Source organism: Thermobia domestica, chromosome 10 (assembly GCF_964235325.1).
Source record: "Thermobia domestica chromosome 10, izTheDome1.hap1.1, whole genome shotgun sequence".
NCBI lineage: Eukaryota > Metazoa > Arthropoda > Insecta > Zygentoma > Lepismatidae > Thermobia > Thermobia domestica.
In genome coordinates, this window is record NC_137463.1 from 85290171 (window position 1) to 85315329 (window position 25159).

At 36.7% G+C, this 25159-nt stretch overlaps 1 protein-coding gene across 2 annotated transcripts in view; it reads left to right on the top strand.

Annotated features, from left to right (window-relative positions):
- The window catches only part of LOC145662522 (aminopeptidase N-like), a 154247-nt gene extending 138721 nt beyond the window's left edge, over positions 1-15526 (top strand). Inside the window, exons 14-15 of one of the 2 annotated variants that reach the window (XM_081728181.1) lie at positions 7980-8061; positions 14698-15526. In XM_081728181.1, the coding sequence (XP_081584307.1) occupies positions 7980-8061; positions 14698-14928 (313 nt within the window). In that variant the 3' untranslated portion in view covers positions 14929-15526. The remainder of the gene's footprint in view (positions 1-7979; positions 8062-14697) is intronic. The other variant, XM_081728182.1, reaches the window with a different exon arrangement.
- The last annotated feature ends 9633 nt before the right edge of the window (positions 15527-25159 follow it).

Here is a 25159-nt window from a genome sequence, read left to right on the forward strand (position 1 = left end):
TTCCAACTCGATAAATTTTTTGTATAGCTATCTTGAAGAATTAATGGATTTACGCAGTGTTCAGTAGCTTTTATCAGTTCAGGTGAGCAGTGACATGGTTTTTATTGGACATTTGAAAAACAAACACTAAAAAGAACGATGTTTTTTATCATTGAAAATAAAACTTCACAGGTTTTGTTTCCAACACCATGTTTCGCATCCATACTGCACTGCAAGATTTTCATTGGAGAAAAGATATTCAAGTAACAACTAACTCACATTTTCTTTACTGTTTATGCACTTTGGTGTTCTATTGGAGATATCAGTAAAAGTGTTTAATGAGTACCAATTTGGGCAACAACGGCACGCTGATGTTCTCTCATGCTTCACAGCGTAACCGTGAAGATTCATGGATTATCGGAAATGAATTTTCCAAACTTTTAAATATATATATGGTAATTTTGAATAGGCCTAATATAGGCACATTAAAACAAAATGATATATAATTTGACAGAAGCGTGAAATATCTTGTCTAGAGTTCAATCTGTTGATTCACCCTTAGTTGGTAACAGCCAAAAAGTAAGGTATAACAGTAACATACGCCTGAGAGACATACACGCATAATTGAGACGCTTGAAGGCAAAGTGGTGTAAGCCAGTTTTCAATAAGGTTTAGTTACGCCCAGAGAATTGATTAAGTAACAAAATTCATAAGTTGACTTACGTAACAGAATTCATAAACTGAATAGTGAAGCATGTCGTAATTCACTTGTGGATGTACCCATGAGTTCAACACAACGTGCTTCACCGCTGAGAATCCATTCCTATACACATAACTTGTAGAATTTTATCAACACATCCAATAGAATATGCCTTCTGGCAAAGTAACGCAACAGGAACAAAATGTAATGCAACAGGAAGGCGTCGACGTTTGTACCTTGCCAGAGGTAAGCGGTTTCAAGTATATTGTAGTTCTAGTTGATTATTTTTCAAAGTGGACTGAAGCCAAACCTCTACAAGAGAAGTCCGCCATAGAGATAGCGCGATTTCTGTATGAAGTAATCAGTAGTCATGGTTGCTTTTTTATTCAATTAACGACCATGGGAGAGAATTTGTAAATTCTGTTTCAGATAAATTGTACATACTATGTGGAGTTAAGCAAAAGATCACATCCGCGTATCACCCACAATCAAATGGTTTTGTTGAGAGGAAAAATTTGAATATAAAGAACATGCTGCTCAAAGTATTGCAGAAAAACATACATTCCTGGCCTTCAGTTCTTGGAGGGGTTCTTTTTGCACACCGAACCAGAAAACACACATCTACTAAGTTTTCCCCTTTCTTTTTAATGTATAAGGGGAACCCTGTACTTCCGGTAGATATGCTGATGGACGATCAGGAAGAAGTGAATTGGGTTAGAGAAGACGAGGAAGATTGTAATACAGAAAAAATTGAAGATTATGTCAATAAAATTTTACAAGTTAAAGATGTCGTGGAAGAAAAGGCACTAAAAATATAAAGAATTCGAAAGACAAGGACAAGAAATATTACGACAAACGTCAGGAATACAAATTAACAACAAAAGAAGGTGACATGGTACTCATAAGAAATTTACGGAGAAAAGACAGAAAAGGAGGGTGGAGTACTGATCCCTGGTCAGGTCCTTATTACGTCTTACAAATGTAGTCAAATAATACGTGCTCCTTGCAACATTTAAAAGGAAAGAATCTAAAAACGAAACAACATTTAAGTAATTTGAAATTTTACAAACGAAGGAATAACTTAAACGGAGACGGAGCTTCAAAGAAAGATAACGAAATCGGAAACAACCAAAATGGGACTATTGAAAATGAAAAAGATTTGGAATTGGTGGCTGAACACACAGAAAATTATTCTTTTTTTCCCTGTGAACTGTAAATGGCAAACTGAAGTTTGTAAATTTTTAAATATGTAGGTACAAAAAAAAAAAAAACATTCTTTCTCGACTCTAAGAAAAGCGAAACCATTAGGAACACCCTCAAAGACTACTGTATCAGTATATCAGGTGATGAAAATTGTTTTTTCAGAGCCATAGCTTACTGGGTTACTGGAAGTCAGGAAAGCCACGCAGATGTTAGAGAAAAAATAATTTCTTTCATGAATTCAAATGAAATAAAAGTACTAATTGACGCTTATACTGGTACAGATAATTATGTGAAGAAAGCAACATGGCGTCAGATGGTGTGTGGGCTACTGATTGCGAAATATTAGCTACAGCTGCTTATCTCCGTACTGATATCTATGTTTATACCAGAATAAATAACAGGAAAGGCAATGGAATTTGCAAATGGATGAGATTTAAACACACCTCTTTAAAGGGAAATGAAACAGATTACAAACTAGAAAGAATTATGTATTTATCAAATTAAAGCCGAAATCATTTTAATGTGGTACTCCAGTGTAATAATTAACGTTTTACGAAGCCAGTATTGTTTTGTAAAGAAATTAAGAAGGACGTAAATGAAGGCCCTACTTTAGTGTAGGGTCTACTAAACTATGTATTCCAGAAACCTTATATGTTAAGTTGAATTTTAAACTAGATCCAAAAATTGCCAAGCATAACACTACCTTTTTAAAACTACTTTATTGTAATATTTAATATAAACTTCAAATGACATAATTCTCTTTGTTATGAGAGTACTTACATTTAATACTGCATACGTAAAAATAATTATAGTTAAAGCTTTTAATAATTTATATTAAATTAAGTATGATTTAAAGTAACAGTTATAGAATTTTCTGTAATGGTTCTACAATTATTAATACCAGTATACATTTGAGACTCTTTTTACTCTTTAATCTGGTTCAACTTGTGAGCACTCTATAATATTGTTATTGTACATTGATTGTGGCGTTTGATATTCCTATATTTTTTGAACATATTCAATTTAGTAGTTTAGAACGTTCTATTAACGAAAAAATATTAATATAATGGCTTAATAGGTTTAATTAGCTGGATAGTAATATATTACCATTTTACTCTGTAACCATCCTCTGTACCTATCCCAATTGCTGTCAAGAAGTTTTAAATCATTATATAAATTTAACATAAAGATAAATCCGTTTCTGCGATATTTTATTTGTGGATATCCTGTTCTGTATTTCAGTCTTCTTACATTTCCACATTCATCAGCATCAGCATCGAGTCCTTTGGCAACCTAAAGTCGATTGATACCATTGAAGTTCACTTTCCACTTTTAGATTTTAAAATAGCAGGGGGATACAAATTTTCCGGTGAAATCTTCCCCCCTCGGCTAGATCAAAGGGAAGTTATAACGATAGTGTTGGAGCTGTCTTAATCGAGTACTTTGGCAATGTCCAATCGATTGATACCATTGAAGTTCACTTTTCACTTATAGATTTTAAAATAGCAGGGGGTACAAATTCCCCAGTGAAATCTTACCCCCCTTGGCTAGATCAAAGGGAAGTTATAACAATAGTGTCGGAACTATCTTAATCGAGTCCTTTGGCAATGTCCAGTCGATTGATACCATTGAAGTTCACATTCCTCTTATAGATTTTAAAACAGCAGCAGGGGGTACAAATTCCCTGGTGATTTCTTACCGGGGAGTAAGAAATATGCGGTGATTTTTTTACCCCCCGGTACATTTTTCACGATGCAGGTTTTCACCGTCACACCGGCACGGTTAGATGAGCTAATGGCTCGGCTCACTTCTCACTTCGGCTCGGTGGTGACTGAGCCGGGAGCCGAGCTACTCTAGCCGTTGACAACACTACTACTTTGAACCTGAAAAGCACAGATTTGAAATCAGTAGAGAAAACACCTCATCTACACTCGCAAAATACTCATGAGAGATTGTTCGGGGTAAGATGATGGCCAATGTTTAATGAAACTGAGGGTATTCTTGTGAGATAGACTAGCAAACGGTGATACTATTCAAAGCTATTAAGACGTTTAAGTGAAGAAATGTGAGATCATCGTGAAAACCTATCTAAAATGGTTCTGATACACCAAGATAACATACAGTCCATAAGGGTAACCAGTGCCTTAACTTAATAAAGTTGTTTTTTCTAATTCTAGGGCCCCCTCTTTCCATCTTTTTCTTACTCTTAATGGACCACCGGAGCCTGTGGAACCTCTCGCACGGCGAGGTTGCGGTTCTACTAGTTGCGCCCCTAAGCACGTTTCATACATGACAAATTAATTAAGGAGACAATATTGACAAATCTCAAATCCATTCTAATACATATTATTTCTAGGGCACCTAATAGTAGATGTTTTTTACTGAAATGTGTCCTAGACTCATTTTTGTTTTATTTACCTTTTGTGTGCTGTTTTGTTTATATAATGTAGTGAACCTGTTTGATGCTTCATTTATAATTTCATGTTAGTATCGTACATGGAGTAAAAAAATTGTCTTAAAATGGTCCCCCATCAAACGGCAGGGCGCTTCCGTGGAAGGGGCAGTTGCCCGATGCCCCGCACAAGTTACGGCCCTGGGTGTAATGGAGAAGTATACAAGTGACTGGTACTTAAGTGAACCAATATTGTGCAGACGACTTTTGAGCAATACCCTCTGTGATTTCCTATAGGAGTTTTATTCTCTTCATCCGTTATTATTTTCAATCGTTTTCATATTAGTGGTACTGAACATTTTATCTAGTACAGGCGCCATGTCTTCGCGGTCACTTTGAAAACGGTGACCCATATGAACAATCTTTTGCCACAATGCTGTTTAGTGTATGAAGATCTATCGAACGATTTATCACTTGACCCATATTTTCGTTTAAAGTTTCTAAGTTGGGCCTGGGTCCCCATGAAAGGCAGCCCTGGAGGCACCGCCATTCGATTTGTCCCATGATTTTCCTATTTGAATTTTTGTTTGGTTCATTTATGTTCAACCGTTTTCGAGATATTTCCCTGGAAATATTAAAATGGGCCACCCTATATATATATATATATATATATATATATATATATATATATATATATATATATATATATATATATATATATAAGGCTATATCGTTTAATATAAATACACAAACCAAATAATGCAAAAGTGATACACTGTCTGGAGGTTATATGAAAGCTAGAACAAAACACACTTTGTGATTTACACAAACATACACGTATGCCGAACGCACAACTTAAATAGGTCTGGCTAGTTCGCGAACCTTTCCTTCTGAAACCTCCTATAAGGAAACGAGCAGCGGCGTCAGTAAAAGCCCTGACAACTCTGTTCTAGTCGGAACGAAACTGTTCAGACTCTGAAGTAGCAGGGGGAACACTTTTTCGCTGTTTGGCTTTCATTGAAACTCAGAATATTGTTCTATGAAACGCAGCTCTGGGAAGTTTAGTGGTTTCATCTTTCTGCCTACAATATTGACATCGTGGTTCGAGTATCATTGCATTGCTAATTTTCCATAATGACCGACGCCAAGTCTGGCCAAAATAAAGTTTCACCACTGTGTTTACGTAGTATTGGTAGGTCTTTTATTTAAGCACTCGTTGACACGCAGATCACCTTGCATTGCACGGTTTGTAACAAATGCACGTGATTTCATTCCACGTTCGCATATTGCTTGTCAAACCAAAACCTTTTTGGCAAATTTTGTAGTCGGAATTGATTTGTCAGTTTTGTTGACAGCCGAACTTTTACGAACAGTGTAATGTTTGGAACCAGGCAATGATGTATAGTCCAATTTGACGTACGTTTCGTCGTCCATAATCACACATACATTTGATTTGGACAGAATAGATTGTACAAATTTCTTAGGCGCGTTTTAACGGCTAAATCCTGTTCTGCACTGAGTTTAGGTGGGTTTTTTTTTATTACTTTTTGTAAGTTTTTAGATTATGTCTGCGTTTGACACGCCGCACCATTTCAATAAAGGTTGCAAATTTTTGGGCAACTTCTCGCACAGAGACTTTTTTCTTTTGGCGGCAAACGCCTTCAGTATCTCTCTTTCCAATTCCGAGTTCGTTGGGTCTGGTTTCCGTTCAGGTCGGGATCTGTTTTTGAAGGTATACTCCTCACCATATTTTCTAATTGCCGTTTGCACTGTACTAACATTTACCCCTTCCAGTTTTGCCAGTTGTCTGTGCGTTAGTCCTTTAAGGTACACCATCTGTCCACGATAGATTTTCTCTTCTCTGCGGAAACACCCCGCCTTTTCTTTCGTATTCACTTTCAACACACAAACTGCATCTACTGCTTTACCAACTTCACATAATTCAATGCTATGCTATGGCAGCTATATGCACACCCCTGCCACCTATTCTGGGAAGGTGAAGTTGTATTCATATTAAACGATACACTTTATATATATATATATATATATATATATATATATATATATATATATATATATATATATATATATATATATACACGAGGGTCATTTATCTCGAAGTGGCAACATAGTTGTGAAATGGATTGTAGTGAATCACTCACATTAATAAGCTTACAGTTCTTCGATGTAGTCTCCGCCAGCCTATTGAACCCTTCGCCAGATATCTGGTAATCGTTAAATACCTGTAAAAGCCCCACGTTGTGAGAGGGTGTTGATAGTGCGCCACGAACAATGCTAAGAATATCACTGAAATGTTTGCCTCTGGGAGGTTCTTTCATTTTTGGGAAAAGATCAAAATCGCAGTGGGTCATATCCGGGGAGTATGGAGGGTGCTCCAGTACCTCCCAATCACATCCTCGTAACAGAGTCTGACTGGATGGGCTGTTTGGCATCTGGCATTGTCGTGTAGGAGAATTGGTCCACACTCCAGGATGTGTGGACATTTGCGCCGCAATTCTGGTCGCAAATGGTGACAGGTATGAAGCATAGTATGCAGCATTGACGGTAACGCCCGGTGGAACTTGATGTGACAGGATAATGTCTTCATGATCGTATGACATTATCATCATCACCTTCACGTTTGCTGGCTCTTGCCTAAGCTTTTTCGTGGAGATTCTGGGTGGCGCCATTCAATCGACTGACGTTTCAATTCAGGCTCGTAGGATCTTCCCCACGTTTGGTCACTTACAATAATGCAGTTTAAAAAATCACCTTTCTCATTGTAACGTCGAACATGTAGACACGCACATTCCCACCTATGACACTTTTGAACCTATGTGGCTGCAATTTTCCGGCATACCAAGATCTTGTGTTAGCATGCGAAATACTGATCCTTAAGAAATGTTCAGCTCCTGCGGAAATTCACTAGAAGTCCAGTCCCGATCACCGTCAAGTAGTGTCCGTAGCCGTTCGCATATGCCCTCCACCATGCATTTTGTCTGTTGACTGTCATCCCGCCTGAAATACTGCAACCCATCTCGCCACTGTCCGATACGGTAGATCAGCTACACCACAGGCCTCTACTAATCCTCTGTGAATCGTCCTAGCATTTTGCCCTCGTGCGACCTGGAATTTCATAAACACACGCTGTTCTGTACCCGTGAACATTGCGTTAGAACGGTATTTCACAGAACAATCACTTGAACAATTCCTATTCGCCACACACACCGTAACACCGGACCGCAGCAGTGTTGAACTAACTCGTACACATCCACAGAACACACTACGTTCGTCATTTTTCTCCTGCCCACACGATACTCCAATCGTACCAGTTCGAGTTATGGCTCCAGAAAAAGGGAATGATTCTTTTAACGTTCAAGAACTCTAGTGAAAACATGATAAGATGAATTAAACAACTAAAACCTTTAAACTCTTGTAAATGTTTCTGTCCAATTTGGTTTGTATAAATACACTAAAATCATGTGTTAACAACTACATTTACTAAAAAGAGATCTCTCACAGTTCCAGAAATAGTAATTAATTTAATAGTAATAAATTAAGTATGGTAATTCGTTGTTACTCCTAACAGGGATCAAATTTCTCGAAGGTTGTATTTGCAAAAAATCTTGTAGTTAGACAGTAGTGTTAAATATTTAGAAAGATATTCACTAATCACCTAAATTATTATAACATTCTCTATTGAAGATTCCAGGACAAACCAGATGTCTGGAGATCTTTAGTGACTGATTCTATTGACAGAATTAATACGGAGGAAGCTTATCTTGAGGTAAGATTTTACATACTTTTCTCTTGCCAAATACCTCTTTCTATTGTCCTATATTCCCACGAAACTCTGTTGATTAAGCTTATTATGTCTATGTTGTAATTAATTTTAATTCTTTGTATTACTTCAGCTTTATTCCTAACATTTTCTCGTGGGTTCCTGTCACCACGGCATGGCGCGTCCTCAGGTTGCGGATCGAGGAGAAGGCCTCTAGATATAGAGGTTAGCTGCGAATATACTGAATAAGCAGTCGCGGACAGACGACTAGGAGTGGTCCTCCAGCTTGGGGGTTTGGGTAAGGCTAACACCCTCATCCTGTAAAAAAAGGTACTTGTTCAGAAACATTCACAAAAGCCTCGGACAAGGACTGATAACTTGGCACGACATCAGCAAAAGAAAATGGACATGAGATTTGGAACATGGAATATTAGAAGTCTTTATAGGGCAGGCGCGTTAAAATCTTTAACGAGTGAGTTAGAGAAATACAGGATGGACTTAGTAGGAGTTCAGGAAGTTAGGTGGGAAGGAAATGGATCTGAGAATTCCGGAAATTTTACGTTCTTTTACGGGGAAGGAAATAAAAATCATCAGTTAGGAACAGGGTTTTTCGTTCACAAACGAATATTACTAGCAATTAAACGGGTTGAATTTGTTACTGACAGACTTTCTTTTATTACTCTTAAGGGACGGTGGTGTGATATTATTGTTTTAAATGTACATGCTCCAACTGAAGATAAGGGTGACGATATAAAAGATAGTTTTTACGAAGAAATGGAACGTATATTTGACCAACTCCCGCGATACCATATGAAAATTCTATTAGAGGATTTCAATGCGAAGGTAGGACTACAGGATATTTTCAAACCGATTATAGGGAACGAAAGTTTGCATAAGGAAAGTAATGACAACGGTGTTAGACTCGTGAACTTTGCAACATCCAAAAACCTAATCGTGAAGAGTACGAAATTTCCACATCGCGACATTCATAAATACACTTGGACATCACCAGACGGGAAAACACATAATCAAATTGATCATGTTTTAGTAGATAGAAGAAGGCAATCTAGCATAATTGACGTCCGGTCGTTTAGAGGGGCTGATTGTGACACTGATCACTACCTGGTAGTAGCGATAATACGGGAGAGATTATCGTTGAATAAAGGTAATACTCAATGTCCGAAAACGGAGAGATTTAATTTAAAGAAATTAGAAGAGAGCCAGGTAAGAAAGGAATACCAGGTTGAAGTTTCGAATAGATTCTCGGTTTTAGAAGACTCGGAGTGCACTAGTGTTGAAGATACTTGGATTGAAATTAGAGATAGCATTAAAAGTTCAGCAATAGAAAAATTGGGATACGCGGAAATACGTAGGAACAAACCATGGTTCGACCAAGAATGCATTAAACTAGCAGAGAAGAGAAAACAGGCAAAATTACGCTGGCTACAAAATCCGAATGAAATAACTACACAAAATTTCGCAGATATCAGGCGGGAAACTTCCAAAACTTTTAGAACAAAGAAACGGGATTTTTTGAAAGGTAAAATTAAGGAACTTGAAGATAATAGTAAAAATAAAAATATTCGGGACATGTATAAGGGGATCAGCGAATTTAAGAAAGGCTATCAACCTCGTGCTTATATTTTAAAGAAACCTGACGGAACAGTTCTCACTGATACGGTTAGCCTCTTAAATAGATGGAAAGATTTCTTTGACGATTTGCTGAACACGCAGCCAAAAACTAATGTGCGTGGAGAAAAGGAGATACACACCGCAGAACCGTATATTCCAGAACCCAATCGAATAGAAGTGGAAGCCGCTATAAAGAAATTGAAGAAACACAAATCTCCGGGTGTAGATGAAATTCCGGCTGAGTTAATTTTAGCTGGAGGCGAAAAATTATGGAACAAGATACACAAACTCATTCTCCTTATCTGGAACAAGGAAGAATTGCCACAAGAGTGGAAAGAGTCAATCATTGTTCCAATTCACAAGAAAGGCGACAAAACTGACTGTAATAATTATCGAGGCATTTCTCTTCTGTCAACATCCTATAAAATCCTTTCAAATATTCTGTTAGTAAGATTGATCTCATACGCAGATGAAATTATTGGAGATTATCAGTGCGGATTTAGACGAAATCGATCAACTATCGACCAAATATTTACCATTCGCCAAATACTCGAAAAGAAGTGGGAAGCCAATACCCCGGTACATCAACTATTTATTGATTTTAGAAAGACTTACGACTCGGTTAGGAGAGAAACATTATACAACGTTCTTACAGAACTTGGAATACCGAGAAAGCTAATTAGATTAATTAAGATATGTTTAAGTGAATCCCAAAGTAAAGTCCGGGTAGGAAAATTTTTGTCCACGAACTTCCACGTCGAAAATGGCCTGAAACAAGAAGATGCGTTGTCGCCATTATTATTTAACTTTGTGCTGGAATACGCCATAAGGAAAATCAAAGATAGCAACCAAGGCCTAGAGTTGAACGGCATTCACCAGGTTATAGCATATGCTGATGATGTAAATTTAATAGGGGATGATAGGAGAACAGTAGAAATAAATGCAGAGATCTTATTAAACGGTTGCAGGGACATGGGTTTAGAAGTAAATGCAGAGAAAACTAAATACATGGAAGTGCGTCGGGACCGTAATACGGCAAATTGTGGAGGCGTTAAAATATTAAATAATGCTTTTGATAAAGTGGATACTTTCAAATATTTAGGATCAATATTAACAGACGAAAATCATATTCACGAAGAAATTAAATGTCGACTAAAAGCAGGGAATTCGTGTTACTATTCGGTTGAAAATCTCTTGTCGTCGCGAATTCTGTCGAGGAATTTAAAGCTTAAAATATATAAAACGATAATCAGGCCTGTTGTTCTGTATGGTTGTGAAACATGGTCGCTTACTCTGAGGGAAGAACATAGACTGAAAGTATTTGAGAACAGGATCCTGAGAAGAATATTCGGACCCAAGAGGAACGAGAATGGGGAATGGCGGAAGCTTCATAACGAGGAACTACATAGTTTATACGGTTTACCCAACATTGTTAGGGTCTTCAAGTCTAGGAGGCTTAGGTGGGCAGGTCATGTAGCTAGAATGGAAGAAAGTAGAAACGCTTTCAAAGTCTTGACTGGTAGACCCATAGGAAAACGACCATTAGGAAGACCTAGGCGAAGATGGGAGGATAATATTAAGATGGATCTCGCAGAGATAGGAATACAAAGTAGAAACTGGATGCAATTAGCTAAGGATAGAAGTCAGTGGAGAGCTTTTGTGAACGCGGCACTGAACCTCCGGGTTCCATAGGCCATAGAGTTAGTTAGTTAGTTTTAGTTAGTATGTTCATATCGAAACCATATCTGGAGAATTTACTGTTGAAGAAAAAAAGGTAGGCTACCTCATGAGCGCGTCAAGTTAGAAAGATGAGACAAAGTATATAAACTTCTTGTTGAAAATAAAGGGAAACATGTTCGAGTGTTTATCAAAATTTACTTTTAAGTGGGGTAGGGATGTTTTATCACACACACACACACAACCCTGGAAAGCCTCAAGCAATTTCAACTAAACTTGGTACATATTTGACCTACAACCTGAAACAAAATACTGTGGTAAAAAGACACAGCGATCACTCCTAGAAGGACAGAGGGGATGTGACATGTAAAACTAACTGAAAGTCATGAGATTTTAGAAGACCATGCTTGTACCAGTAGATCTGTGAGTAGCTTAAGTGAGCAAAATGTGAACCATGTGCGGTGCTATTTCTTGCTAACAAACGAAGGAGTACTGAAAGCATCTCAGGTGAATTCGACATTGTTGTAGGCGCGTTCATAGTATCATGAATGAGGATTTGCACATGCGGAAGCTATGTGTGAAGTTTCTTTCGCATTCGTTGACACTCAAGCTAAAACAACAGCGCTTGCAGACATTCCAAAACCTTCTTGATACGGTCGACATCCACGCAAACTCTTTGCTGAACATCATCAGGGGTAACGAAACAATATTTTCAAACTTATTCTTCGACAAAGAGCTAATAGTCCGAGTTTCGGTCCTCTGAAGAGAGTTGTCCAACGAAAGTGCACGCATTAAAATCCAAGGTGAAAACTATGATCATCAATTTTTCTACTCTTAAGAACTTGTTTATTGGAAATTCGTCCCTTATCAACAAGTGTGCAAAGGTATTTTACGAGGAGGTCCTTAAACGCCCATTCGCCAAAATTCTTTGTGTCCGACCCGAAGTTTACGAGTCCGGCGAATGTTGTCATTTGCAAGACAATGCGTATGTCTAGTCGTTTCCTTGTATATCAGTTTTTGGCCAGAGAAGAGTTAGAATCCTTCAAAAACTTCCCTATTTATATGATGTGGCCCCATCTGAAAGCAGCTTAGTTGTGCCCGAAAACTGGTGTATCCAAAAGCTTCAACCAGTTAGTTGGGATGCATAAAATAGGAGTGGAATTCTATTTTCTTTAGAGAAACCCAATACGCAAATGCTTAATGATACATGTGATTGCCTAACAGCACCAGAACAGGAGACTGTTTTGAACAACGAACATCCTTAGAAACGTATTATGTAAAAATTAAAAATATCTGAGGATGTTAACAAGCCACTGAGGTTAGTAATGCATATACAAGCAATTGGTCCATCACATACAAAATATTATTTGAAAAAGGTACGTGAAAAACTCAACATGGGAGATACGGAATTATCACCGCATAAACCATAGTTTCATTTGTTCCCCATTCACCAGGTTTATTCCAAATGTTCTCTTTCTCCTTTCTACACTATAATCTTACGTTATTTGTATACAGTTTCCGTTACAGTTTCGCCAATGGGAGATATGGAATTATCTATCGTATTCACCGCATAAACCATAGTTTCATTTATTCCCCATTCAGCAGATATTATTCCACCTGTCCTCTCTTTCCTCTCTACACTATAACTTTACATGGTTTGTATACAGTTCTCGTTCCAGTTTCGTCAATGGGAGGTATGGAATTATCTATCGTATTCACCGCATAAACCATAGTTTCATTTGTTCCCCATTCAGCAGATATTATTCCACCTGTCCTCCCTTTCCTCTCTACACTATAACCTTACATGGTTTGTATACAGTTCCCGTTCCAGTTTCGTCAATGGGAGGTACGGAATAATCTATCGTATTCACCGCATAAACCATAGCTTCATTTGTTCCCCAATCAGCAGATATTATTCCACCTGTCCTATTTTTCCTTTCTACATTATAACCTTACATGGTTTATATACAGTTCTCATTCCAGTTTCGTCAATATAATTCTCTGTGAATTTTTTATTTCTGCAATACTTCTTCCAAATTGTAATTTTAAAAAGCATAGGAAAATTTTGCTTGTTAAAACTGGTACTCCTGCTCAGGCTCATACGATCAGATAGTCCCAAAGATACATTTTAGTAGCGTTTTCTAAGAGCAGTAAACTAATCTTCCCTTGCTGATTTCTGTTTTTCATTCAACTCTCTGACTGTTCAATATTATTAGAAGAAACTCAAATGTTAAAAATTTTAACTCTCTGGGAGTAGGAGTCTGATACCGTAAAACATTTTGCAAGCTTTCAATGCATAACCACACATTTCATCCTTATCCGTGTTGTTCTTGTATAGAAACATTCTATTGACATTGAAAAGTTCTTGTGTCTTCCAAAAACTACATTTCCCAGATTTAATCTCTTTTGTAGTCTCCTGGCCTTTTGTAGTATTTTAAACTTGTTTTCTCTCCCTCCCCTCTTTCTCTTTCTCTTCCATTTGAAATTGCGTATCATCTCTGAATGGAAAAAACAAAAGAAAAACTTAAGTAAAAATACTGTCGCACTATGGCCCACGTCGCTTGTCACCATTAACCTCAAACACCACTTTTTTCTTTGTGGACGCAATATTGTCCCCAAACAATCTAGTAAAATAATGCAGGAAGAATTGGTGAATAGAGTTGTGCAACAAGTTCATTTACCTGATTATGTGGCTGCCAGATCCTCCTCGAAAATAATCTTGAAATTCAATGTTTAAAATTAAACTAATTTTAAAAAATCGTCAAACAGCAGTTAATGTTCTCTCATCAATTTTGCGCGTCTTACTGCAATGACGTCATTCAGTATTAGCGCTATGAACAAGAAAAACAAAAAATCTGCCTTGTGATTATCCGTCCATGTGACTTCTAGGCTCGCCTTCCCCTAATAAGAAGCTTTGCAAAGTTAAAGTAAAAATAAGGAAATTTTAAGTTGTTAAAAATGTTATAGGATGCTGCATTTATATACATTACATACATACATACATACATACATACATATAGATATGTAAATTGATAAATATACAAATAAACTCCTTATATTTTGTATATAAATTACATTTAGAATTAGATACTTGGTACCTGCAAGATATAAAAGTAATCCAGTTATTATTAAATATATAAGGATGTCAAATGACAGATATATAAACCAAACTAGGGAGGGGCAATTACAAATATTTGATAGGGGCCTGCAAGCCTTTATTTACACTCCTGATTGTCTAGAATGTTTATCGTTATGTACTTAAGAGATATTTTCTTGTTGTTCATTCTTTTCTGTTTGATTACCACAACTTCCTTTTCTTCTATCCTTGATTAGGCAGAACAATTCTACGATGAACACAAAGGTCAATTGGGTGCAGCGGAAGAAACATTCGTGGAATTATTACGTGAGGCACAACTAAGGGTTCAATGGTTCAAACAAAATATTCCGGAAATAGAGGCAGCTTTGGATGAGTTAAATGCTTCATTTGAAGAAGAGGAGGAGGAGGAAGAAGAAAGAGTGTCAGGAACTAATGAAGAAGATGAGAATAATAATGATGATAACTAATAACCTATATTAAACCAATTCTCTTCCATGTTTGATTCAAAATGAAATTTAGGAAGAATCATGCAACATATTTCTTTATCATGAAATGTTTTAAATATGATATATTCTGTAGAATAACTTTTGACTTCATTTGCTTTTGTCTATTCGAAGGTTTTTGCACAGATATAGAACATATAAAACTGTAAAGGAATTATGTATAATTCAGTGGTGCCACAAAAAGGAAAGTATAGTTTTGCTAAAAGTAGATTAGGCCTGTATACACCGTAACACTTGTTTGAACACGTACTTTCTCAACAAAGTTTTTTAAATGGAGATATAGTTAAATAGGACTAAGATATACTTATTATAATAACTGTATCTCAGTCGTGTTTAATAAATTTACATCTAAAGAAAACTGTTCAGGAAACAGGTGTCAAACACAAATCTGACACACATATAATACTCTTAAAAAAAGAGGAAGATTAATTATAGATTATACATCTTTTTTTCCTCGGGACGATAGAATTAATCTTTTACTGTATTCATCTGTATTGTTTAATTTTTATTAAAATCTATATGTATGTAAAATAATATTCAAGAAATATACAACGTTATAACATGTAAATTATAGGACATTATCTCATTATTCCTCATTCCACCTTCCATTTTTGCAACGTCTTTGGTGTGTTCTACGTTGGGTAGTGTGTTCTACGTTGGATAATTCGGCACAGTTGGGAATTCCAAATTAAACTTAAGAAATAAATCGGTCCATCGTAGTTCAAAGAGTTTGCTGGTCAATCAACAATTTATTGTCACTTATCCTCCCATTTCGACTTTAAACTACCATTCATTTTACCTTTTCTCGTTGTCAAATGCTCTTCAAAGAGGATATTTACAATGTATGACCAACGTATGCAGTCGGCTAACCTACTATTTCCTTCTGTTGGGCATACTGTCTGTGATGCTAAGGTACAGATAATGCAGTGAAATAATGTGTAGATTTATTGTAAGCATTTAGCTATTTGGATCCAAGATTCTGGAAAATATTTCATTTTCTACTGAAACATTATAGAGGATCTAAAATTAAAATATGTACTCTTTCTTCCTCTCATGCCTATAAAGAATAGGAGTGACTCGGGAGGAAAAAATTAAGAATGAAGTAATTCAGAAAACAGTGAAAGTGATACCATTAGTACAAAAACTGCAAGAAAGTAGACTGAGATGGTTAGGCATGTATCAAGACCTTTCAAATACGTATCTCACCGAGTAGATGCTATACTCGCGCCCGCAGAAATGGAAAGCGAAGAACATAGAACTATTCATTAACGAAATACACAAATATCCCGAAATATGGAATTTAAAGTGTAAAAAATATCGAGACAGAAATAAAAACCGAAAGGCATGGAAAAAGATGTGTGAGAAGAAGAGAAAACAGCATTGTTATGTATTATTACTTTTTAATGTGAGAATCTAATATTCATGTTGTGTTACCAGTGACATAGTAACACCTTAAAACTAGAGTCAAGATATCGTTATGTCTTAATTGTTTTGTTTTTCGTTTGTTTGGTTTTCTTTTTAATTTGTTTTGTTTTTGTTTATCAATCTCTTGTCTGCGATTGTTCCTGCTGGGATGACCTTCCCTTCCCTTTCCTTTCCTTTTTTCTCCTTCTTTCATTTACTTATGAAATCAAGGATACGAAAATATAAAAAAAAAACATTCCCAATGATGATACCTCGCCGGTTTTGTACGCTCAAGGCACCGGCTGAGCGAATGTAATAATAATAATAATAATAATAATGATAATAATAATAATAATAATAATAATAATAATAATAATAATAATAATAAATTCATGTAGTATTTACATTTGATTTTCGTTTAGCATCCCGTTTCAGCAGCGAGGCTATTAACACTTTATTGTGATATTAACAACAAAAGATAACAAATAGTTTTGGAGAACGAGCCTCTATTGTTACTGCAGTTCCTTGAGATTTCTTATATCACTCACTCCGGAAGGAATGGCCACTTGCAACAGAGCATTATACTTTAGGTAGAGGTCACGTATTATATAGCCTCTGTGCTGAAAAGTGACGCTGAAGTCCAAAACAACCATCAACATAATAGCAGAACAGAAAAAAAAGAAAAACTGTTTTTCGTCTGACAAGTTGTTGTCCATTCTTAACGTATTAAATTTTTAAAATATTAGATTTAACACGAAAATTAGTTGAGCATCAGGGTATTCATGAGGTTAAAAAAAGCGTGCTGGATGCGTAAGAAAAATATTATTGGTTCTCGTATTATTGATAATATTGTGCACATCGTTGCTATTTTAGAGATAGCAACTGAATGTTTTTGACATAAAGAGCAACTTAAAACCTTGCCATGAAACTCTAATTATGTAGCTTACAAAATAATACGCCCATCTTTTTCTGTTTTCGTTTGCTGCATTGCCTCCTTGTGGTGTGCTACACATATTGGGGACTTTCTCATTTTCTTTTATAGTTATTTGTAAAATATTTGAGCCACCTTCCCTCTGATGATTGCATTTCAAGAAAAGTGTTGTAATGCGCCACTATAATATACCTGTACCTAGCGCATTACTAGAGTTCGTGAACTACAATTTGGATTTTAATCCGTATCTCAGGATTTAAAAAAAAATGATTACAATTAAATTTTGATCTGCATTTTAAGATGTTAAAATTGAAATTTGCAGAAAATTAATAAAATGTTATCGGATCAAAAAGAAGAAGATATAGATGTGTATTAACATAGTGATTTAGAAGTTTGTGTTTATTTTTGGAAAATATCGTATTAACCTTCGAAAGCCGAGTTTGAAAGATTAAAATAACATATCAGGTTAAACAGAGTAAATAATTATAAAATTGTATTGAGAAGGAAGGAATAATTAATAAAATGAATTGCTAAAGTTTAAACTATTCTGGAGAGATTCTTCTCTCTCCCCTATCATCTTTTGCCACCATATTATCTTCCAAATGTTTTATTTCGGAATATAAAAATAACTAACAAGTAACACTTCACATCGTTGCTGCCGGTCTGACGCTAAACTATACATTTTCGGAAAGCACTAGTCCTAAATAGGATAACTACACAGTGCGACGGTCAGACGTTGCCGCGTTCAGGACTTATGGAGCGTCAAACATTAACATGGGGTTTATGAGAGTAACCATAGCAGTCGTATTATTTCATGCTAATTCGTCTTGCATTTGAACTCTGTGCTAACATTTGTGTTGTAGCAGTCGTATTATTTCATGCTAATTCGTCTTGCATTTGTACTCTGTGCTAACATTTGTGTTGTTTTTGTGTTTTTTAGGTATGCGTTGTAAGATGGATCCGAAAGTGGTCGTTTGGGCTCTGGTGGCCGAGATCGGGACAAATGAGCGCAATCCAAATTTGGAAGAGCAAAGGATGGTGGCACACATCAAGTCTCTTTTGACCAGCGGGATGGAAGTCGTTGAAGAGATTCGTACGCTCGGCTTCGGTGACAGTGATGGTGACCAGGGGGACGGAGACATGGATTTTGGAGACGAGGAAGACCAAGAGCAGGAGGATGCAGAGATGCCTTCGTCATCGCAGCAGTCTCATACGTCTTCCGCATCTGGCTCATCAGCGTCAGAATACCTGCCCTCTCCTGTGAAGAAGCCGAAGTTCCAGGATCAGCCTCCAGAAGACTCCAAAATGACACCAGAGCAGTGGCGCGAGTACAAGGCAAAAGCCTATGCCTACTGGACGGTAAATCCAAAAACAGGTAGGCCTTGGAACACAAAGACCGGTCGTGCTACCCACTCGACTCTGCAGAATCAGTTCAGGTATATTCGGAACATTGGCGTGCTACGTCACTTTGGGGCAACACAAGGCAAAGATGACAAGAAGACGCTGATGGCAGAGATCAATGAGGCAGTTCGGGGCATGTTCGCGGAGAAACAGCACACTGCTATCATTCACGATCGAACGTTGCGAATTTGGGCTAGGCAAACAGCTAATGAACTGGACCCTAACAAGAGTCTCAAGTTCAAGGCATCACCGTCGTGGGTGTACAGATTCAAGAAGCGCAACAACATCGTGGACCGTGCAATCACCCACAGGGTCGGCAGGACCTGGCAACTGAAAGAGTTGGACTTGCAGCAGCAGGCTGATGCTTTCGTATTAGCGACTCGCGAGCTCATTGCAAGCGAAAGCATCCCACCAACGCAGGTTGCCAATGCAGATCAGAGTAGCTTCAAGAAGTTGTTGCAGAGTACTCGCACTCTCCGTACCAAAGGAACAACAGTCGTGCGAGCGGTTGTGGGATCCATGAGCGCAACAACCCACAGCTACATGATCATGCCCGTGATCACCATGGCCGGAGAGATTCTGCGGCCGATGTATGTACTGGTGTCGGAACCAAGTGGAAAGTTTCCGGGAAACAAGCCTGCAGATCCACCGAACATCAAATCATTTCAACGTCCAACATGAACAGGGACGACCTTAAGGACTTCTACGAGCAAGTGTTCTGGCCAAGCATGCCTGATGATCGGAAGAAGATCGTTTTGCTATTGGACTCGTGGACTCTGAACAAGGACGACAATCTATCGAACGCACTGAAGCCTGCCGACGTTGCGTTGCACAAGAGACTGATTCCTGGTGGTTGCACTGGAAAGATTCAGCCTTTAGATGTGCATTTCTTCCGTCAGTACAAGTCCTTTGTACGCTTTGTGACCGACACACTGGCCATGGACAGTGTCATGGATATCTGGCATCGCGATCGATTCCTGGCACTACAGTCGTTTTCACTCTACCAGTTCAGCGCACCCCGATTCAAGAACCTGATCCGGTACGCTTTCCACAAGGCTGGCTATCTGGACGAGGAGCCGGGAATGTGGATCTCTCCGCACGAGTACTGCTTTGACTCCCTCGACGAAGGTGACGTGTGCTTCACGTGCGGCGAACTACCGTTCGTCAAGTGTGCACACTGTGAGCGCACTCTTTGCATCTCTCATGCTCTGTTCGACGATTTGCACATTGATTGTACCCTTTAACTTACGCAAACAAGTGCTCAATCAGACAACGTCGATTCAAACGTCACAAACCTTGTGTTCTTCTTCGTTTCCTGTAACTCTCATAAACCCCATGTTAATGTTTGACGCTCCATAAGTCCTGAACGCGGCAACGTCTGACCGTCGCACTGTGTAGTTATCCTATTTAGGACTAGTGCTTTCCGAAAATGTATAGTTTAGCGTCAGACCGGCAGCAACGATGTGAAGTGTTACTTGTAAGTAATTCCAAATTTCATGGGTACTGTTAAATTCTACAACCATTTGAAATGTCAATTTAGAAGTTCTCTACTAAATTATTCAATATCATTTATTTACTAGTATATAACTGTCTATCGAAGCATGCAGAAACAGAATTGAAATATCTTTAAACTTAATGATTACTGTACAATTTACGGACCAATTGACTCAAAGTAGATGATGTTTGTTTAAAGTAGTAGATATGGAAGCTTCGTAGTATATGTACGTCGGTATATATTATTTAGATATAATAAAATATGATTTGGTATTTACTAACGTATAAAGGAAACAGAATTATTTGCTGAATGAGATATTATGAATGCATTAATAAAATGGTAATTGTGTTATTAAGTAAAGAAAAATATGAAGCTACTAATAAAAAAAAGAAAATATATATAAGGATCGGTCGAATGAAGAATAGTGAATAATAGTAATAACCGCGTACTTACTTTGCTTCCGAAACATACCTGTGTTTAAAACATTAATGGTTTTCTTGCAAATCGAAGAAAATATAAGAGTATTTAATCTGTATCTAACTGAGTCTGTGAAAGTCCGTTCTCCTTACTGTTCAGAAGAAGGATACATGATAATAAATACGGAGACGAATCCAATTAAATTCTTAATCTTGGCGATAGAATTTGTATCTGTATCATTGATGATAAACAGATTTAAACGAAATTATGTTACTTGAGTTTTAATTATAACTATTATAATTACAGATTGTATACTTGTGTAACTCATTAATACATTTTTATACTTTGGTACTACACTATTCATACTTTCACGAACGTTAACTCTCATATCCCCTAGAATCTGTTCATCTTCTAAGTTTCAATTTCCCTAAGCCATTTTGAGCGAGGGTGGCGACTCCGTTGCATCGGACCAAAGCTTAGCACAGTTCTCACGAAGGAATCTCGGAAGTTTCATCGTAGAACTGCGCTAATTAAAAATGATGCTATTTCAATCGAAAAGAACCTCGGAACTGTTTCGAAGTCATTGAATTGCAAGGAAGTTGGGACCCAAACTAGCATCTTATAGACGTCTACTTGCAGAACACGACAGCGTTTAACAGTTAATACAGAGGTTCGTATCCAGCTAAAATCAATATTTAGCATCTTGGGAAACAGTACATTATAGTATTACCGTGTAACTTGGCAACTTTCAACCAGAGATTGGAAATTGATGTGGTGCATAACAGTGTAAATTTGGCGTACCCAGTCAACAGGATTTTGTTGTGATTACAACTTGAGAAAAGGGATGATGTGAGAGTAACCTGATTAAATTTTTTTGTGTATAATAGAAGAAAAAATGTGGTAAATAGAAGAAAAAGGGAAGAAGAGGAGGCTCTCCTGAGTTATAATGAAATAAGAGAAATATGTCGAAGTGTAGTGGTGATAGCGATGATGTTTCTTGTGTTTGCTGTGAGGCAGAGGACATTATGAAAGCAGCAGACAAAAGGAAAGTGATACAATGTTGTCAGTGTAAAGATTGGTATCATTTTCTATGTGTAGAACTTGATGAGGAAATGTTTGAGGAAATGAGTTGCCCATCGGTCGTATGGATGTGTAATTCGTGTAATCAGAAGGAAAAACAAGTAGAGAAAACAAAGCCTACAATATCAATGGATATAGAAATAGTGCAAGAGAAAATTCCTGAAGCCATTGCTGAAAACAGTATCGACGAAGAAAATAGAAAAGATGAGATGAAAGAAGGATCGAGGAAAAAGAATAAAAATCACCATGAAAAACGAAAGCGAAAATCTAGAAAAAGTGACAAGAATGAAAGCGAAAAGGAAGAAAGAAGAGGAGGAGAGGTTAAAGAATTACCTGAAGAAGAGACCAATAAAAAGAAACTTAAGATGGCTCGTAGACATACGAAAGATGGAAAAAGAAAGAAAGAACGAAGTGCACAAAGTAATAGTGATTCAGACAAGGATAGAAGCCAGCTGCCGGAAGTGAAGAAATAACTAAGGTATTTGAATGAAAGAAAAAGGAAAATGCTGAGAAGGAAAAAGCAGAGATAACCAAATTTAAGTCAAATGGAAGGAAATTTCAAATGGAAGATGATGAGACTGTGTCACCGAAAGAAATAATGGAAAATATGAAAAAACATTGTTCCCAACTGCAAGAAAATTTGAAAAACAACGTACAGTCAAGTATTGAATCTACTTTCACAAAATTTTCTGCTTTTATGGACTCCAAGATGGAGGAATTTAAAAAAGAGATACTCGGTTTTAAGGAAGATTTGCGCAAAGAGATAGGCAATCCTTTCTGCCGAATGGAAGCCGAAATACAAGAGGTGAAAAAGAGAAAAGTAGAGAAAGAAGTAAGGATAGAAGAAGTAGAAGCTAGAATAGAGGTTATAATACAAAACCAAGAGGAATTGGTGCAAAGTTCTTCAATAATAGAATCTGAACAGAAACAACAGAGAGATCAGCTTGATCGGACAAGTTTAAAACTCTTAAAATGGGAAGGAGAAATCGACAGACGAGTAAAAACCTTGGAAGAAAATTTTCTGGGATTAACTCTGATGGAGAATAAAGATGAAACTCGAAGAAAAGAAACAATTTTAAGTACACCTATTACTACTAGCACGGTAACGGGACATACTACGTCTGTGGTAGCGACCATCAGTCGGTCTAATTCTGCACAGAGACTTCAACCGGTTAATGTGACTTCACAAAATGATATAAGATTGCCTTGGCCTATTGGACTAACGTCGAAGGAAACTTACCAATGAAAAGAATCTCAAAACTTCTAATACAGTGCAAGTCCTATATGTAGTGCAATAGAAGAAAAGCCTAACCAAGAGAAATCGGAAAAAGTACTGAAGTTAACTGGAATAGTAAATGATTCACTAAACCAGATCCGATATAGTGATTTCCGAGATTTGCCAAAATTTGATGGTCAGTACAATGGAGCGGCTAAAGCTTTCTTACACGAATTCATCCAGACTATCAGCTTATTTAAATTAACGGATGCTGAGAAGGTGATATTAGCCTCTAGATGTTTGATTAAAACAGCAGGGATGTGGTTTAGGAGTATCCAGCATCACGTGAAGACTTTCGATGACTTTATTAATTATTTCCAGAAACAATATCTTTCAGAGCGACTAGAGCGAGCCCAAAAACGTCAACTACAGCTCAAATTTACACTGTTATCTCTGGTTGAAAGTTGCCAATTTACACGGTAATACTATAATGTACTGTTTTACAAGATGTTAAATATTGATTTTAGCTGGATACGAACCTCTGTATTAACTGTTAAACGCTGTCGTGTTCTGCAAGTAGACGTCTATAAGATGCTAGTTTGGGTCCCAACTTCCTTGCAATTCAATGACTTCGAAACAATTCCGAGGTTCTTTTCGATTGAAATAGCTTCCTTTTTAATTAGCGCAGTTCTACGATGAAACTTCCGAATTTTCTTCGTGAGAACTGTGCTAAGCTTTGGCCCGATGCAACGGAGTCGCCACCCTCGCTCAAAATGGCTTAGGGAAATTGAAACTTAGAAGATGAACAGATTCTAGGGGACATGAGAGTTAACGTTCGTGAAAGTATGAATAGTGTAGTACCAAAGTATAAAAATGTATTAATGAGTTACATAAATATACAATCTGTAATTATAATAGTTATAATTAAAACTCAAGTAACATAATTTCGTTTAAATCTGTTTATCATCAATGATACAGATACAAATTCTATCGCCAAGATTAAGAATTTAATTGGATTCGTCTCCGTATTTATTATCATGTATCCTTCTTCTGAACAGTAAGGAGAACGGACTTTCACAGACTCAGTTAGATACAGATTAAATACTCTTATATTTTCTTCGATTTGCAAGAAAACCATTAATGTTTTAAACACAGGTATGTTTCGGAAGCAAAGTAAGTACGCGGTTATTACTATTATTCACTATTCTTCATTCGACCGATCCTTATATATATTTTCTTTTTTTTATTAGTAACTTCTTATTCTTCTTTACTTAATAACACAATTACCATTTTATTAATACATTCATAATAACTCATTCAGCAAATAATTCTGTTTCCTTTATACGTTAGTAAATACCAAATCATATTTTATTATATCTAAATAATATATACCGACGTACATATACTACGAAGCTTCCATATCTACTACTTTAAACAAACATCATCTACTTTGAGTCAATTGGTCCGTAAATTGTACAGTAATCATTAAGTTTAAAGATATTTCAATTCTGTTTCTGCATGCTTCGATAGACAGTTATATACTAGTAAATAAATGATATTGAATAATTTAATAGAGAACTTCTAAATTGACATTTCAAATGGTCGTAGAATTTAACAGTACATATGAAATTTGGAATTACTTAGTTATTTTTATATTCCGAAATAAAACATTTGGAAGATAATATGGTGGCAAAAGATGATAGGGGAGAGAGAAGAATCTCTCCAGAATAGTTTAAACTTTAGCAATTCATTTTATTAATTATTCCTTCCTTCTCAATACAATTTTATAATTATTTACTCTGTTTAACCTGATATGTTATTTTAATCTTTCAAACTCGGCTTTCGAAGGTTAATACGATATTTTCCAAAAATAAGCACCAACTTCTAAATCACTATGTTAATACACATCTATATCTTCTTCTTTTTGATCCGATAACATTTTATTAATTTTCTGCAAATTTCAATTTTAACATCTTAAGATGCAGATCAAAATTCAATTGTAATCATTTTTTTTGAAATCCTGAGATACGGATGAAAATCCAAATTGTAGTTCACGAACTCTAGTAATGCACTAGGTACAGGTATATTTTAGTGGAGCATTACAGACTCCTGCTTGTCCAAATAAAAATTTTGTCGTTAGAGAAAATTTTTCTGAAATTCAATTTTCCAAGTTTTATTTTTCTGAATGCGGTTAGATGTTTGTAATCCTCTTCAACTAATCTATTTGTCATTAGCTTCACCTTACAATATC